This window comes from Periplaneta americana, chromosome 4 (genome assembly GCF_040183065.1).
Source record: "Periplaneta americana isolate PAMFEO1 chromosome 4, P.americana_PAMFEO1_priV1, whole genome shotgun sequence".
Taxonomy (NCBI): domain Eukaryota; kingdom Metazoa; phylum Arthropoda; class Insecta; order Blattodea; family Blattidae; genus Periplaneta; species Periplaneta americana.
The window spans coordinates 165,638,273-165,656,357 of record NC_091120.1 but is presented as its reverse complement, the minus strand read 5'-3'; the positions used below and the strand labels follow the sequence as shown (position 1 = coordinate 165,656,357).

Here is an 18,085-nt window from a genome sequence, read left to right as displayed (position 1 = left end):
ACTAACACTAAACCGACGGTTTGGTATATCACATTACATCATTTATTGTATTTCATCGATCTCATATCAGCATTTTAGCTTAGAGATACAAAACGAGTAAAAAACTACACAAAGTTGAGGCGGTAACTAGAGTGATACATAGACTTATCACCCATATTTTTCTCTATAAGCTTTGCAATTAATGTTTCAATAAAGCAACTCCAGAGGTCAGGACTGCAGTTTGAATCATTGCGTACAGTAGCCGATTCCTGCTGCAGAATGACAGTAGATATCCTCCAGGACTATTTCATGTTAATAAGTTTATAATGTGTGATAAAATCAGTATGAGGAAGATATAGACCCTGTGGTTTCAGAAGAACAAGAAGTAATTTCTGATATTGAAGATGACATAAATAATAAGTTTCATATACTAACTCAGCGGTTCCCAACCTTTTTTGACTGACGACACACTTTACTGAACGCCCACGATATCGCAACACACTTATTTGTTTTTAATAATAATAATAATAATAATAATAATAGTAATAATAATAATAATAATAATAATAATAATAATAATAATAACAGCAGCTAGTGCTTTTCTTCTCGAAAAAAAGAAGTGGTGGAACTCTGTGTAGAATATTTTATAGCGGACGGGGAGATGATTAACTGTTCATTACACGAGAATTTTGTCGTTTTTAACCTACTTTTCGTCCAACTAACAAGCCAACATTCTCATGCAGGCAGATAAAATAGTTTTTGTTTTCCTTTCACCATGTTAATAATGTCAAAACCAGTGCTTATACAAATTTTGGCCACTCCACTGCAAGTACGAGGCCGTCCAGAAAATGATTTTCCTTGAGGCCATTTACCAGAAAAAAACACAATTTCATGGAAAGATTTATTGGAACAGATACAGCAATTGTTGCGGTATTTTTCAAGATATTCCCCACCAGAATTGAGACATTTGTCATACCGTGGGATCAGCAGAAAGGTCCGCCTTCTATGCTCGAGGTGGCGCGTTCGTTCCCGGCCCAGGTCGATGACATTTAAGTGTTTAAATGTGACAGGCTCATGTCAGTAGATTTACTGGCATGTAAAAGAAATCCTGCGGGACAAAATTCCGGCACACTGGCGACGCTGTATAACCTTGCGAGCGTCGTTAAATAAACTATAATTTTTTTTTTCAACAGAGAGGTGCACAACTCGACATAAGAATACAAATATTGATTATTATTCACTGATTCGATGAATGGGTTGGCAATAAGTTTCACTGTTATGCAGATCAATGAATAGAACTCAAGATCTGAGCAATGCTGTAACTCGACCTCCCAGACGACGGACGGACAACGCGAAGTTGGGAGCAGACCACCCTCTGTCGTGCGTTAATGAGTAGAATTTTCTAGCAACCGTTATTAGGTTTCACCATCATGGCAGCCGGTTTATGGCACCAATACGTTACGCCCCATTAATAAATGTCATTTGCAGTTGATATAAAAAGGGAACAAAACCAATATCGCGCGCGACTTGCAAGAAGAAACGGATTGTGAAGCAGGCTACATACTCCACGCGTCCCTCTTTATTGCACTCGTGGCGTTATTTAAGACGTCTAGAGGTGAACTCCACTGTCGCCCAGAGAGCAAGCAGTCAGCAGCGTGGAGGAAAAGGGGTGGGAACCAGTGGGTCGCGAGACGGAAGGACAAGGCGATTGAAAGACTAAGGGAGGGCGAAGAAAGGAGAAAGAATAAAGGACGAGAAGAACAAGAAAGAGACGAAAGGACATGAAAAAAGAAAGGAAGGAATGAGATAAGAAGGAAGTGAGAGTCGGAAAACAAGGCAGAGAAGATGAGAAGAAGCAGGGACGAGGACAGAAGTTTGAGAAAGAGACGAGGTCAAAAAATAGATAAATTATATCAATGACAGAAAGAAGGAATAAGATGTGAAAGCAGAGGTGGAAGTGACATAACACTGAACAACAAATTTTTTACTTTCTATCTTGCTCCGAAATAAAAGTAAATGAATATTACTAATATGTGTGCCCTAAATCTGAATTTAAAATCCAAATTGCCCCATCACGTACCATTTTCCGGGGAAAATGAATTAATTTTTTTTTATGAAAAAGTTGTTTTTATTTATTTATCACTGCTACTGATAAAATTACAACAGACTAGGGATTCAAAATACCTCACAATACTTGAAAAATGTGTACTGGATACAAAAATGATGTTACATAGTTTAAAACACAACAATAAAAATATTTCATGCGTACAATGAGAAAAATCTCGGAATTTGAACTTACATTTAAAATAATTTTCTGGATGACTTCTGTTTATAACTAGGCCCGGGACTGTATTTTACAAGGAACCAACAATAGTCTGCAAGCATGCTGGATGATGATTTTCCTTTTTATCGCCTTTCCATTTCAGATATTTCTTGATTAAATCTTTCCCTATGCTCGTCACTTACCGCTCCAAGGTTAGGAGGAAAGAAATCTAAATGAGAATGTAAAAAGTGTATTTTGAGAGACATATTACACTCCATTTTCTCATATACACTTAACATGGTTTCCACAACACGTTATATGTAGTTGTCCAAGGAAATTTGAGCAAACGTCTTTGAAAGAGCGCCATGCCATTTTTTTCTGTAACGGAAAGTTTTCCTCAAAGAAAGAGTCAGCAATAACTTTGTGAATTTTTGAACAGACGAAAATGCCCTCTTTTAATTTTCCTTCACTCAAAATGGTACATTTTTTTTAAACCTTGTTTGTTCATTGCGTACACATCACTTTGAACTGTTTTGAAATTTACTGAATAGAAGGGGCCAATATATGTTTATTTATTAGAAGTACAAAATAACATGCCAGCAACCATAAGCAATCGCAAATAAGTCATAAACTCATAAAATGCATTAGCTTTTGTTTTGATTTACAACCCCCAAGTCGGCCTCGGTAGCGTACTTGGTATAGCGCTGGCCTTCTATGCTCGAGGTTGCGGGTTAGATCCTGGCCCAGGTCGATGGCATTTAAGTGTGTTTCAATGCGACAGGCTCATGTAAGTAGATTTACTGCCATGTAAAAGAACTCCTGCGGGACAAAAATTTTGGCACACCGGCGACGCTGATATATCCTCTGCAGTTGAGACCGTCGTTAAATAAAGCATATTTACAACCTCCAATCCGCCCCCAATGCTTCCTGGGGAGCGCTTATCGAAAAGTGAAATCATAGTATATATTACAAACCTTACGTGATACGAAGAAAAGAGATGCATTTTCGGATTCAGCGCACACCAAACCATAAGGAACACATTGTTTTAAGTCTAGTAAAATTCTTGTTGTTTAGTGTAATCATATAGATATTGATATTTAATTACAATGTAGATCAAAGGGGTAAGAACTACCATGTATGGATATAACTCTTCAAGAATATGAAAACAACGAAAGACAGTCGTCCACAACATTGGAAACCAAAGGGTTAAAAGCCCCCAGACATTTTCATATTCAAACAGCTTAAAGCCTTAAACAATGAAGACATTCGAGGTATGAATGACAGTACAATGTATGTAAATAGACGACGTGTTAGTACGCCATTCATAGCCAGCAACTCGCGTATAATAAGACTTACACGGTTTTTTTTTTTATTGCGGTGCACGGTCGAGGGCCTCCGGTAGCGAACTCACCTTGACCTAGGCCCTGTGTGGTTTACGACGGCAACCACACGCAGGGTGTGGGTTCAGGGTTTAAGGTGAGGTCAAATTGTGCTAAATTGGCCATATCTCAATTCAAGTAACAACACTCCACTGATTATTGATTTAAACGTGGTACAGTCTCGGCCGTATGCACCGCAACACGTGGCGTCTTTGCAACAGCACTAAAATTTACAAAAAAAGACGTAAAAGTAGGTAAGTGGAATTTTATGTTATCAGAAAAACGGTATGAAAAATGATGTTACCATAGCAAAAAAAAAAAAAAAAAAAAAAAAGACGATATCCAAAGAAAGAAAGTAAAGTCAAAAATAAATATCGTACTGAGATTTTTTTTATATATTTTTTTATTTTATTGGGTTATTTTACGACGCTGTATCAACATCTAGGTTATTTAGCGTCTGAATGAAATGAAGGTGATAATGCCGGTGAAATGAGTCCGGGGTCCAGCACTGAAAGTTACCCAGAATTTGCTCGTATTGGGTTGAGAGAAAATCCCGGAAAAAACCTCAACCAGGTAACTTGCTCTAATCGGGACTCGAACCCGGGCCACCTGGTTTCGCGGCCAAACGCGCTGATCGTTACTCCACAGGTGTGGACTTTATTTATTTATTTATTTGGATTTCATCTATAGTTATATCGCGGCTTTACTATGGATGTGATACTTTATCTTAAGTTCGATATTCTCTCTAACCAGGAAACGTCCGACGCTACGTCCCGACCTAGGGTACTCTCACCATCACGACATCCACAGCGCCGGTTGGACACTAAATCCCGAACGGATCGCCAAGGTGTTCTCTCACAAACACGACATCTATCGGGAGGTACCGAAGCTCGGGTCAGACATTTAAACCAAATATCTTACTATAATGTTCTACACACACGAACGCGCAGGTTCTGCTACCTAGGCGGCAGGGTGTGCTGTAATCTATTATACATAATGTAGATTGTTGCTAGGCTAGTAAATAGTTTTATTAATTAGTGCTGTGTTAAAATGTCAGGGTGTATATGTGCTGTTTATAACTGCTACAATTACAGCATTACGAACTGCTCCAAATCGTACTTTCGATTTCCGAGGGTCATAAAACGTGAGTCAACAACATTCTTCAGTAGGCCTAATGCCTTCGTCTCTGTGTTGATAGAACAATAAAAATTAGCTTTTTTTATTTAGGCCTAATAAATAAATAGAAGTTAAAATGTACTGGAAAGGTTTTATCAAATTAAGTTTTATTGTTGTCCACGTGCCTTTACTAATTATTACAAGCATCAGACAACTATCAATTTTATCTTTGCAGCTGTCAGCAATGCATAGGCTATATAAAGTGTTAGTGTAAATTCATTCTCAATGCCAGAATTGATTTTGTCTCACTAAAGCAAAGAAAAAATATGTAACAATTAATTACGGAAAGTAATACGAAGTAAGCAATATTTCTCATAATATACAGCTTTGATACAAAATAATAATGTTACATTAAATACTATTCAACATTTCTTAAGTGTTTCATATATTATTCCACATTAGTACCTCACGTTTTAAACGATAGCCCGATTCCTGCTATATTCATATTTGTATTTGTGATCGTAATACCACACCGCTTCGCTAGATGTCAGCTCCGCGACATTTAGCACTCACGTCAATGCTGCTAGTATACTGTACAGCTCTACGGTATTATTATGGTAAGGTATTTGTTTAAACTTTCACTTGACAGACTCCATTTTGTGTACAATGTTGCAACCATTACAATAGCTGGATTACTAAAATACTATTGTCTGTTTTCGGAATTTGCTTTTATTACAGGAAATATATAGTACATAATAGATTGAGGGAACCACGAACAAATCTCAGTCAGGTTAGCTGGTCCCGGGGTTTGAAACCAGGACCACCCGAATACGAGTCACAAATACAAGCGTCTGAGCTAACACACTCGGTATTAATTTTATTGTCGAAGTAGATAATCTGAAAATTTAATATCCAATGGTGAAGATCTTCTATTAGTTTAAATACAGAGTGATTCATAAGTAGGCATAAATATTGGATGGTGCAATGTAGACATTAATATCAGACATCCTATAACACTTGTGAAAGAATTTATCTCCGGAGTTATGCCGCAATGAAATAGATAGGTCGTGGAGGACCAATTGGTTGGCCAGCCAGATCACCGGACATCAACCTTTTGGATTTCTACAACAGGGCTCGTCTGAATTGGTCAGTGTTCGCCACTGATATTCTGGGTAGATCAGAACTGCAGCGACAAATGATTAGGATTAGGTGCACCTAATAGCCTAATCCTGATTACATACACCGTAAAGCCTGAGAATGCATTTGTTCGGAATGAGTGACGTTACTAGATCACAATGCGACAAGCACGCCTCTGTTTACGAGTTCAAGAAAATAGGCTAGTATACTTCTCACGAACTTTGAAATGTTTATAAACTCTTTCGTTGGAATGACTTTCAGTTTGAGTTGAGTTTCTTTTACTTCTTTGCCGTATATCTCTAAAATAAAGTATGCCTACTTTCAGGAAAAAGGTACAGGACGTTTTAATCCTGTTTTTACTTCTACATTATACCCATTCAGTATTTACAGTTAGCTATGAATCACCCTGTATATATTTTAAATAAATTTATTTATAAATATATTGAATATAATATCACGAAAGCACAAATATTAGCAAAAATACACACAAAAATTTACATTTTAATATAGTTACAAAAATTATTTCGACGATATGACTAACCTAGCAACAAAATAAAATGACAGACAGAAATATAATTGAACATAATTGATTAGGGAAGAAATTGACGGTAGAACTGAATACATTTATAGACAAAATATTCCTACTAAATCGTTAAATAAATCAAATAAATTACGTGTATAAAATTGCATCTATTATTTATCGATTTTTGTCATGTGAAAAGGATTTGCGTAATGGATGAGAGCACTAAATTACTATTTTTCTACAACATAGATAGTCACGGTAAATAACAAATTGAAGAGACACATAAAAAATCACGAAATCGTTGAATAATATGAGTACAAGGACGAAAGTTGCATCTATTTTTATTAGTTTCTAATCCCGTAAAATTTTAAAGTATTTCTATGTGCGGTACGAAACAGAAGTTACTATTTTATGCAGTAGTCACTATACATAACCTAATGAAAGAAAAAAAGGAAAACACGAAATGCAAAGGTGCATACAAATTTGTTTCATAATTTTTTTCACTCGGTGGACTGAGCTTGAAGCAGACAAAAGGAGTCCTAAAATAAATAAAAAAGAATAAATCTATGGCACTACAGCCCACGAAGGGCCAAGACCGACCAGCCGGCTGCTGGCCTCACGTCCATCTGCCCAAGCAAAAGTGGACATCATCCAACCAGTATGGAGGTATCGTGTGATTAGCACGATGATGGCTGTTATAACTGGTTTTCTAAACCGGATTTTCGCTACCTATCGTAGCTCCCCAAGTGCATCACGATGCTGTGTGAGCACCGGTCCCATACACTGGCCGAAATTTCATGGGAATTCCTTCCCCATGAGGACCCGAACCAGCGCGATCCGTAACGCGAGTCCTAAGCAGGATGCCTTAGACCACGACGCCACTGCGCCGGACGAAAAGGGGTCCTACTATTGGGAAAAGGGAATGAAGATGCATTTTCTAGAAAAATCTCCATTATACAGGCTGTCCCGAAATTGCATACGGGCTGTATCATGTGAATCTTGGATGAAAATGGGGGGCGAAAATGTTTATGGACGAAATTTCATCTGGAGAATTTATAATTGCACTATTGGGCAACACTGCATAACACAATATAATGTAATGTTTATTATATTTATCGTTGTTAACTAATCAGCAATAAAATGCTACGTAATAGATACAAACAATTTATTACGAAGTTATAAAGGAATATAATGTAACAAATAATTCCTATATCACAGAAAGATAAATTAAACTACGTAAAATGTATATAATATTATAAAAAAGACAAACCTCAATTTTGGGTGGGTTATACAAATACGTCACGGGTACGGCATCACGTGTCTGCAACAATCAACAAAACCATATGATTAGCCTTTTTAAAATGGCGGATTAACTACAGCTGCTCCGAGCAGTTTTGAGGATAAATACGACGAATCCATAAAACAGCCATGGAGAAAACCATTCCTCCTTGAAGGAGAAGGGTGGTGTTTTGATGGTGACAGCATTCAGTGTGACCAACATTCTGCAACTTATTATTATTTTTTAATTTATTTTATGTCACTTTAACTTAGGAAGTCATATCGCGACAACACATAAACAATCCTTACAGTTTACATAGAGTTTACTGTATTACAATAATCATTTTAGATATATTTGTAAACGTTGATAGCTTTCAGAAATTTAATTAAGTTTGAACTGAATGATGGGTTGTTCAGAACTGTTGATACATCTGTTGGTATATGGAATTGATCTCGATGAAGGTGATATAGTGGACATTCAGAACTTATTGTATTCAAGATTTGGAATAAATTATGCTGATTAAAATGGCTGAGCGTTATGAATGATTAATTTTTCTAATAAGAAATTACATGTTGTGATGTTTATATTTGAAATAAAGTCAATTTTTTTCTTACCGAAACAAGTTTCTACACATGGACATTTCTATGTGGCTTTATCAAGAACAGGATAGAAAGATACTAAAATAATATCAGTCTTACTAATAAACCGTGTATAGTTTTTATACGAGACTTATGCAGAGTTGAGACAGAAAACGTTACTAATAAACCGTGAATAAGCTATGGACGTATAAACAGGCTGTAACTATACAATGGGAATTGCTTTGCAGTAGTTATATACACGAAACCCCTTGTTTAAGCGTTGTATATATCGAAAAAAATGGCCGCCTCTCTAACAGCTGTTCGTATCGACTGTCATTTTATGATGATGGTTACCTTGTAACCACAGAAGAACAAATCAAAGATCATAGAATTATTAGAATAATATTGCTGTAGCTTGTACTCTTTGACCAAAATGTAGTGTAGTAATCGATTAGAGCCAGTTGTACTATCGATATTTAACATGCCACACTAGAGCGCTCTACCGGATGCAATAGAGAACCTCAGATATTCTATTACCTTTCGTAACGAAGTAATGACGAAACTATGACGTAGCTGTGTAACAGTCATACTGTTATACACGACGTATGTAGTGATTATTAGTAAGGAATTTACACACGACTTATAAACGAGCTACTCATTGTATAAGTATAAGGCAGTTAAACGTCTGTATATAGAGTTTTTATTAGTAAGACCATATATGTAACATAAAATTAGGGACAGGGCCATGTTTCAAAAGACAGCATAGTTTTTACGAGAAACGTAGTCGACAAGAAAGTCTTTTCTGCTTGAAGTGAGTGAAATATAGCTGCTACATGTTCTTATCATGAATTTGTTGGCTTCTTTATAGTAAGTTATATGCATAGATTTATATCCAATATATAATGGGCTACTTAATAGTTTTAAAATATAAATAAAAGAAAACAAGACAGAAGGTTTGAAGTATGAACGTTTAGTTTTAAAGCAGCATACGAATACCTTGAGCTACGATCATAGGATTAACATTTATTTGAAAACTACAGTGTTCCCACACTATGCAATTAAAGTTTTTGTTACTAACATTTTAATCCCTACTTGCATTCAGGATTCACACGCTACAGTCCGTATGCGCGAATTTTAGAACACCCTGTATAAGAGAAAAAAAAATCACAAAATTATGGTGATCTACATGCACAATGATTGCACCGATTTTTGATTAGCTTGTAATGGCGTGAAGACAATTGAATTCGCAGTGATACCTGCTGTGGTGTTGGCAGCTGCTATGCGGGTTGACGGTTCAAGACTGATTGATAATTCCGAGAGTTCATTTCACAGTTTAAATGAGGACAATAAATAGCGGAACACTTCTGGTCGGCTTGTCGATAATTACTCTCCTCCCTCCACCAGTCCCTCTCGCAACCAGTGATAAATGAATACCCTATTATCGCAATTTGGACAAGGCTCATGTTAATGTTAGACACAGGCGTACGTTGCCACCGTATGCAGTACGCATTTCCCTCATATTTATCAAATTTCCCTCAACGAGCCCTGTTTTGAGAGTCGGACAAAACATGTCACTCAAGACCGTGGTACAATGATTAAAATGGTCGTAAATTGATGAAAATTTCCCTCTGAAGGGAGATTTTTGGCACTGCTGCATGTATACGAGAAATTTCAGCACTTCAACTAGAAATCACCACTATCAACATTCATGTACTGTTCATTTGTATAAATACTTATTTACGATACAAGTGTTAAAATTACAGTGCAGTAGTTGCAAAAAAACCGGACCGACCATTGTAGCTGTTTTCAGAGCCTTGTTCACTCCAGAGCACGATAGACTGGTAACTAAAACTTTCGTGGTTCGAATCCTGCCTGGGAAGGAAACTTTTTTTTTTTTGTTCCTTATTCAAATTTATTCCCAATACTTTTCGATTTCTGGTAAAATTCATGTTCTAGAAATAATAAGTTAATTAAGTAGTAAAATATCGCTGCAATGGAAAAGTATTGGGAATAAATTTGAATAAGAAACAAAAAAAAAGTTTCCTTCCCAGACAGGATTCGAACCACGAAAGTCTTAGTTACCAGTCTATCGTGCTCTGGAGTGAACAAGGCTGTGAAATCAGCTACATGGGTCGGTCCGGTTTTTTTTTTTTTTTGCCACTACTGTACATTTCATTTTGCGAGTGCACCAATCCTGAGAGCAAATTAAAATAATTTTTAATATGTGCGTCATACACCGTTTTTAGACAGCAGTTCCATATTTATAAATAAGTTGTATTTGCAGTGACTTCGTGTTATTTATTCAGTTTTCTGCTTTCCTTAACAAAGCGCCGATGTTGTTAATAGTAAACCATGTACTAATAATATGTTATGCAGCTTTTTAGAGCAGTACAGTTAGAAGGTTATACAAATGTAATTAATGATTTTAAAATTCTCCTTTTGTTGTACTACGGGCATTTTCTTCAGCCAGTTAGAAATCGTTCCCTCCCACTTTAAGTTTCAAAGTACAGTAGAGCATTGATTATCCGAACACCGATCAACCGAAACATTCGGTTAACCGATAGCGTTCCAGTCGGCAAATTCAAATTAGCGAGCGCGCCATGTGGAAGTTTCGCTAGCGCTGTGTGCGAGATTTGGCTGCTAAAAAACGAGTCTCAGCTCTGAAGCGAAAAAAAAAAAAATTTGATTTCTTTTCCTAAACTGTAGGCCTACTTTAATGACCATTTTGAACTTGTCAAACTAGGCTAGTCAGTTCGTAATTTTTTTTCGTAAATGATCGGTTATCCGAACACACTCCGTCTCCAGTTGTTTCGGATAATCGATGCTCTACTGTACTAATCGGTCTCATTGTCTCACACATCCATTCCTTGCATACGCGAACTGGATCTGTTCAGGCAGCTTTACAGTGTTGTCACAACGCTGTAAGATTTAAAAATCCTTTGCAGAACAAAAACTTCCTTTGGTTTGGATCAAATTTCTGCACATTTAAAGAACAAAACTTAACTTCTTTCAATCATTCAATATCATAATATGCTTCTCTCTTAAACTAACTGAGCATATTGGGAATTAATTCAATAGCCTTCCCAAAATACGTTATGAAATGTTTCATATAATTTTTTTTTTCTCGAAAAGGAAGCACAAAAGAGCAAATTTGTATTAAACTTTTTTGTTTTAAATAACTCAAGGAATAACTCCTTGAAATTAATGACACTACTTACGGTTTATTCCGTGTATATATATATATATATATATATATATATATATATATATATATATATTTCTTTTCAATTTCTCTCTTTCATCGATCTACATAATTTCTTACAAGCAGTATTCAATTCTTGATAAAACAGTCATCATAAAAGACTTTTAGACATTGAATATGAAAAAAATTCCAGTTTAGGAGCAAAGATGCCCGCAGGGGGTAGCCAGTGGTAGCAATTGCTATCACTGAAATGTTTATTTTTTACGAGTTGTTTTTTTTATTTTTCTTTATGAGTTCGATAAATGTTTTCTCAAACCCTCAGTAAACAATTCAACAAAAGCGAGTGCTTAAAACTATGAATGCGTGCGCAAGGTAATTTAGATTTCATAACTGGCTATTTTTATGTTCAAATTTCTCTATCTTTGTTCATTCGTTTCCTCTAATTTTCTGACCTTATTACTGCCACTCAGATTAGATCCTGGGGGGCGCCCTTGTTAAGGAGTATTTGCTCTACTCAGACAGACAGACAGACGGCAAGTCCAATATCACTTAATCAGTGTCAGAGATTATAAAAATTACTATCTCCGCGAAAATCTCTCAATCGGTTTGTTGTAGCAATATGATATATTCTCCTTGTAGATAAGTATTTAAAGTTTGTGTGACTATAGTCTGTACATACTTTTGTGTGGTTTTACTTTGTTTATAGTTTTTTATTACTTTAGTTGTATTTCTGGTGGTAGGAAAAAGAAGGTCTAATGGCCTTAACTTTTCCAGAATAAATAAATAGATGGGTGGGTGGGTAGGTAGGTAGGTAGGTAGGTAGCTAGATAGGTAGGTAGGTAGGTAGGTAGGTAGGTAGGTAGATAGATAGATAGATAGATAGATAGATAGATAGATAGATAGATAGATAGATAGATAGATAGATAGATAGATAGATAGATAGATAGATAGATAGATAGATAGATAGATAGATAGATAGATAGATAGATAGATAGATAGATAGATAGATAGATAGATAGATAGATAGATAGATAGATAGATAGATAGATAGATAGATAGATAGATAGATAGATAGATAGATAGATAGATAGATAGATAGATAGATAGATAGATAGATAGATAGATAGATAGATAGATAGATAGATAGATAGATAGATAGATAGATAGATAGATAGATAGATAGATAGATAGATAGATAGATAGATAGATAGATAGATAGATAGATAGATAGATAGATAGATAGATAGACGGGCAGACGGACGGACAGACAGACAGACAGACAGATAGATAGATAGGTAGATAAGTTAAATAAATAAATACATAAGTAAATAAGTAAATACATAAGTAAATAAGTATTTACACAAGTAAATAAGTAATTACACAAGTAAATAAATAAATAAATTGAAAATAGAAGGGCTCTTGAGTACTGCGATGTTATATTCTCCTGTGTTTAGCATTCATATTTTGAAAGCAGTGTTTTATTTACACAGAGAAACTTTCTTGTACCTATTATCATAGCAGGAGTGTTCTGTAGAGTTGTGAAGCTGCCAAATAGTTTCTATGCAGATGTCACACAGACTGTAACAAGTGACTGTTGCGAAGCCCACAGGTGGGTCCATCAGCTCCCATCACACATACACACAGCTGAGAGATTCAAATCCCAGCGCCTTGTCCTGTGAGATCCAACAAAGGAGTTCCCGATAGAGGCTTACAGCCCGTCTAGCGTCTAGGATTTCCTGCATACAATTTGTGGATACGAGAATTAGGCCTGGACTACGAGTAAGACCAGAACAAGTACAATTACACTTCTACAAATACGGTGACACTTCGTATAAGAAACACTGGGAAAGTATAACTGTTTAGTTCTGCATTCAGGGCTTATCTGTGACGTCACATAGTATGTAGAAGATAATGAAGATTGCGGATGACTAGAGATGTATGGAGTAGGTCAGTCATGTCAAGCTCGGCCACTGGTGGCAGCTGCCACGAGTTCTGTCCCAGGGCATGTCGTGCCCCGAGTTGCTCTAGTCCCGTCGCTCTTATTTCCGGCAGCCAATCACTTTGCAAGTCGGCTACATTTAAACGTGTGCGTCTTGTCATCCGCACGTTATGCACATCCACTTGGAGGATTTAGTGAAGAAATGTTTTTCAGAACATGGGAGGAGTGATAGCAGGAGGAAGAATAAATAAGTGCATAAGATTTGCTAATGATATGGCGTTGTTATTAGAAGAGGAGATGGCACTGAAGGATATGCTACTGGAGCTAAATGACAACTGTAAGCAGAATGGGATGAAGATAAATGCAAATAAGACGAAGAGTATGGTCATAAGAAGAAAAATACAGAAGGTAAACTTGCGAATTTTAAATGAGGAGTAGAGCAAGTGGACAGCTTCTAATACGTGAGGTGTACTATAAGCAGTAACATGAGCTGCTGCCAGGAAGTCAAAAGGAAGATAGCAATGACCAATGAAATTTTTTAATAGAAAAAGGAGCGGGCCTCTGGAAAAAGAACTAAGGAAGAGACTAGTGAAGTGCTATGCATGGAGTGTGGCATTGTATGGAGGCTGAAACATGGGCATTACAACGAAGTGGAGAAGCGAATAGAAGTATTTGAAATGTGGATATGGAGAAGAACGGAACGTGTGAAGTGGACAGACAAATAATGAAACTGTGTTGGAAAGAGTTGGTGAAGAAAGAATGATGCTGAAACTGATTAGGAAGAGGAAAAGGAATTTGTTGGGTCACTGGGTGAGAAGAAAACTGTCTACTGAAGGATGCACTGGAAGGAATAGTGAACGGGAGAAGAGTTCGGGGCAGAAGAAGATATCAGATGATAGACAACATTAAGATATATGGATCATATGAGGAAACAAAAAGGCAGAAAATAGGAAAGACTGGAGACAGCTGGGTTTGCAGTGAAAGATCTTCCTTGGGCAGAACACTAAAGTAAATGAAATGAACGAACATGCAACTGGTGTTAGTTTCTCCGAAGGAGTTAAGGAGTCGACAGTTTAGTGTAGGCCTACCCATTACAACTCTCGACAAAACTCAATTTCGTACTGGAAATCAAACCCGGGTCCGTAGAATTTGAAGCTGTAAAACTTATAACAACATATAGAGCTTAGAGAGTAAAATTTCATAATGAAATGTTTAAGTGGTAAATGTTAAAATAGAACTCTGTTCAGCGACGGTGCTGCTCTCATACGACTGAGAGAGAATGCGTAAACACTGCGCAATAAGGTTGCCCGAAAACGGAGAGAAATACCAGGAAACTAGCGAGTGTGTCATTAGGAAGTACAAGTCCGAGGGGGTATATATAGACCGTCTATTCCAGCCTCATTTATCCAGGGTTATGTTATGACTCACAGCTGGCACAGTTTTGTGTTTTGTAGCATACACGTTGTCACGTGCATCCGCATAGTTTGAGAATGGTGTTTTTTTCACCGGAAATAATAATAATAATAATAATAATAATAATAATAATAATAATAATAATAATAATAATAATATGCACTATCACCTTTGTTTTTTAACTTTGCTCTAGAATATGCCATTAGGAAAGTCCAGGATAACAGAGAGGGTTTGGAATTGAAGGGTTACATCAGCTTCTTGTCTATGCAGATGACGTGAATATGTTAGGAGAAAAACCACAAACGATTAGGGAAAACACGGAAATTCTACTTGAAGCAAGTAAAGCGATAGGTTTGGAAGTAAATCCCGAAAAGACAAAGTATATGTTTATGTCTCGTGACCAGAATATTGTACGAAATGGAAATATAAAAATTGGAGATTTATCTTTCGAAGAGGTGGAAAAATTCAAATATCTTGGAGCAACAGTAGCAAATATAAATGACGCTCGGGAGGAAATTAAACGCAGAATAAATATGGGAAATGTGTGTTATTGTTCGGTTGAGAAGCTTTTGTCATCCAGTCTGCTGTCAAAAACTCTGAAAGTTAGAATTTATAAAACAGTTATATTACCGGTTGTTCTGTATGGTTGTGAAACATTGACTCTCTCTTTGAGAGAGGAACAGAGATTATAAGGGTGTTTGAGAAGAGGTTCTTAGGAAAATATTTGGGCTAAGAGTGATGAAGTTACAGGAGAATGGAGAAAGTTACAGTATATGACGCACATATTAAAAATCCTTTTAATTTGCTCTCAGGATTGCTGCACTCGCAAAATGAAATGCACATTAATGGCAATATTTACAAGAATCTGCCAAAGCTGGAGTAGTTTTTCGATTTCACGCCTGTAAAAATCGCGTGGTTTTGAGTTAAATAAGTCGTCAAGTCATGTTCGAAGCACATTTTCATCCGGAAAGGAAGTTCCTTGAAGGTTTTTCGATAGAGAGCCGAAAAGGTGAAACTCTGAGGGCGTAAGATCAGGTGAATAAGGTAGGTGCGGAATGACTTCCCAACCCAACTCCTGGATAGTGTTTTGTGTCAGGTTAGCAGAGTGCGAACGGGCGTTATCGTGGAGTAGCATCACTTCACTCAGTCTTGTTGGTCGTTTTTCTTGGATTGCGTGTGCAAGACGTCTCAGTTGGTGGCAATAAATGTCGGCAATGATGGTTAAACTTCGGGGAAGCAATTCGTAGTACAGCACATCCTCACAGTTCCACTAGATGCATAACATTATCTTTTGTGGATGAGCGCTGGTTTTTGCAGGGGGAGTTGCCTTTTTGTTCGGGCTTAACCTTTTCTTTCTTTTAATTATGTTAGCATAAAGACAGCATTTCTCGTCACCAGTAACGATACTGGATAGGAATTTTCAATGTAGTTCAAGAGCCAATCGATGACAAGCAAAAAAGATGCACATGACTACCCGCTGATTTTTGTGGGTTTGGCTTAGAGCAGGGCTGGGCACATTACATGATTCTGAGAAATGAGCGCTGTGTGCTTTAAAGAGCCGGTCTTGCGAGCGCTGTGACGTAAGCATACTGTACGTCATTCAGTGTCGGTGCAGTGGTGACTCTGCAGTGTGATGGCGAACTTTGAAGACGGAGCTTCCGCTCATACACTAAAGCGTCCCGCTACTCCCAATGCTTTTAATGTATCATGGGAGGAGGAGTTCTTTTTGGTAGAGAGCAGTGGATCAGCAAAGTGTTTAATTTGGCATAAAAAACTCCAACTGATTAAGAAGTTCAATATCCAACGACATTATTCTTTACAACATACTGAATATGACAAATATGTTGGTAATGAACACCATAAATTAATACAACTTAAAGAAAATGTATCTCAGGTACATTATATTAGATTATCTATTTGATATTTATATTGCAATTATAAGTTATTATACATTTAGTAATATATAATTTTAAATTATACAAATATTATGATATATCATAGTATAGTATATTACAGTTTATGATATATAATATGATATATATATATATGTATATATATTACTAAATGTACTATAAAAACTTATAATGAAATATAAATATCGAATAGATACTTTAATATAATGTACCTGAGAAACATTTGCTTTAAGTTGTATTAATTTATGGTCATATATTATATTATATCATATCATATATCATATCATATACCATATCTTATCAAATATACCATACAATACCATACCATATTATATTATATTAAGTAGGGGAAGTGGAAGCCATACGCCTGTCTCGTAGAACCGTGGTGAGGATATTGCAGTATGTGCGTATAGGTTATGTAAATAAGCCTAATGATTTCTGTGTGTGCATAGAGCGAAGTTTATTTCATTAAATTAATAAGAATGTTATAAATTCTGTACTGTACAATGGATTGATGTGATATCCTTATAAACTATTACGTACTGACAGCCTGAATGAAAAGAACAACCGTGACTCTTGTTATATTAATGCAGGGAAGGAAGCTGTAATGAGAGTCCGCCACTGCGTGAGCGTTCTGCTCTGGCTTGGAATTGAAGTGCCTTGCGGAGCGAGAGCAGCTCTGGCCGAATAAATAGAGCCGCTGTCATGCCCGGCCCTGGCTTAGAGCATGCGGTACCCATACACCTGATTTTTTAACCTAGGTCTTCATCTGAAACCCACATGGACATCCTTGTGTAATATATCCATGAAAATCTTGTAATTCGAGATTTTTCCACTGTAGTACTTTTACATATACGTACATTCAGACAAGAGTAACAGTAGTTCGATAGATAACTCAGTTGCTATGCCATAACCAGATTCACCCGCACTTCACAATAGGTGAAATAATACTCGGAACTTGTGGGTGCCTTGACAGTTTGTTGTTTATTTGCGAATTTAAAACTGCGTACGTACCACTCAACGCTGTTGGCAGAATGATGCTGGACAAGTTTAGACTGGCTTTCCCCGTTGTAGCAGGCTCTTCTCAGAAACGTTAGTCCGATTTCCACGAAAAACCTGTTTGTTGAGTCAGCGCATCGCATCCCACTTCCTCTCTTACACACACCAGCCAGAAATAACATCGCAAGTGCTGCAAAGCAATGACCGTGTACGAACGGAAACAATAACATACAAGCATTGCACACACCCGCACCTGACAGCCAATCAAGGGGAACGTGATTCGATACCCAGCAGGTCTTGTGAAAGACTTTTAAATCGGTTAATAACGACGCTGTACTACAAACAGGTTATAATAATAATAGGAA

General features: G+C 36.8%; 1 protein-coding gene across 3 annotated transcripts in view; it reads right to left on the bottom strand.

The window, feature by feature from the left end:
* mam (neurogenic protein mastermind) overlaps positions 1-18,085 on the bottom strand; it is an 816,775-nt gene that overhangs the window by 616,945 nt on the left and 181,745 nt on the right. For 2 of the 3 annotated variants that reach the window (XM_069824265.1, XM_069824266.1), the window contains exon 2: positions 7,668-7,718. The exons of the other annotated variant lie outside the window; for it this stretch is intronic. In XM_069824265.1, coding sequence (XP_069680366.1) covers positions 7,668-7,718 — 51 coding nt within the window. The remainder of the gene's footprint in view (positions 1-7,667; positions 7,719-18,085) is intronic. 3 annotated transcript variants of the gene reach the window in all.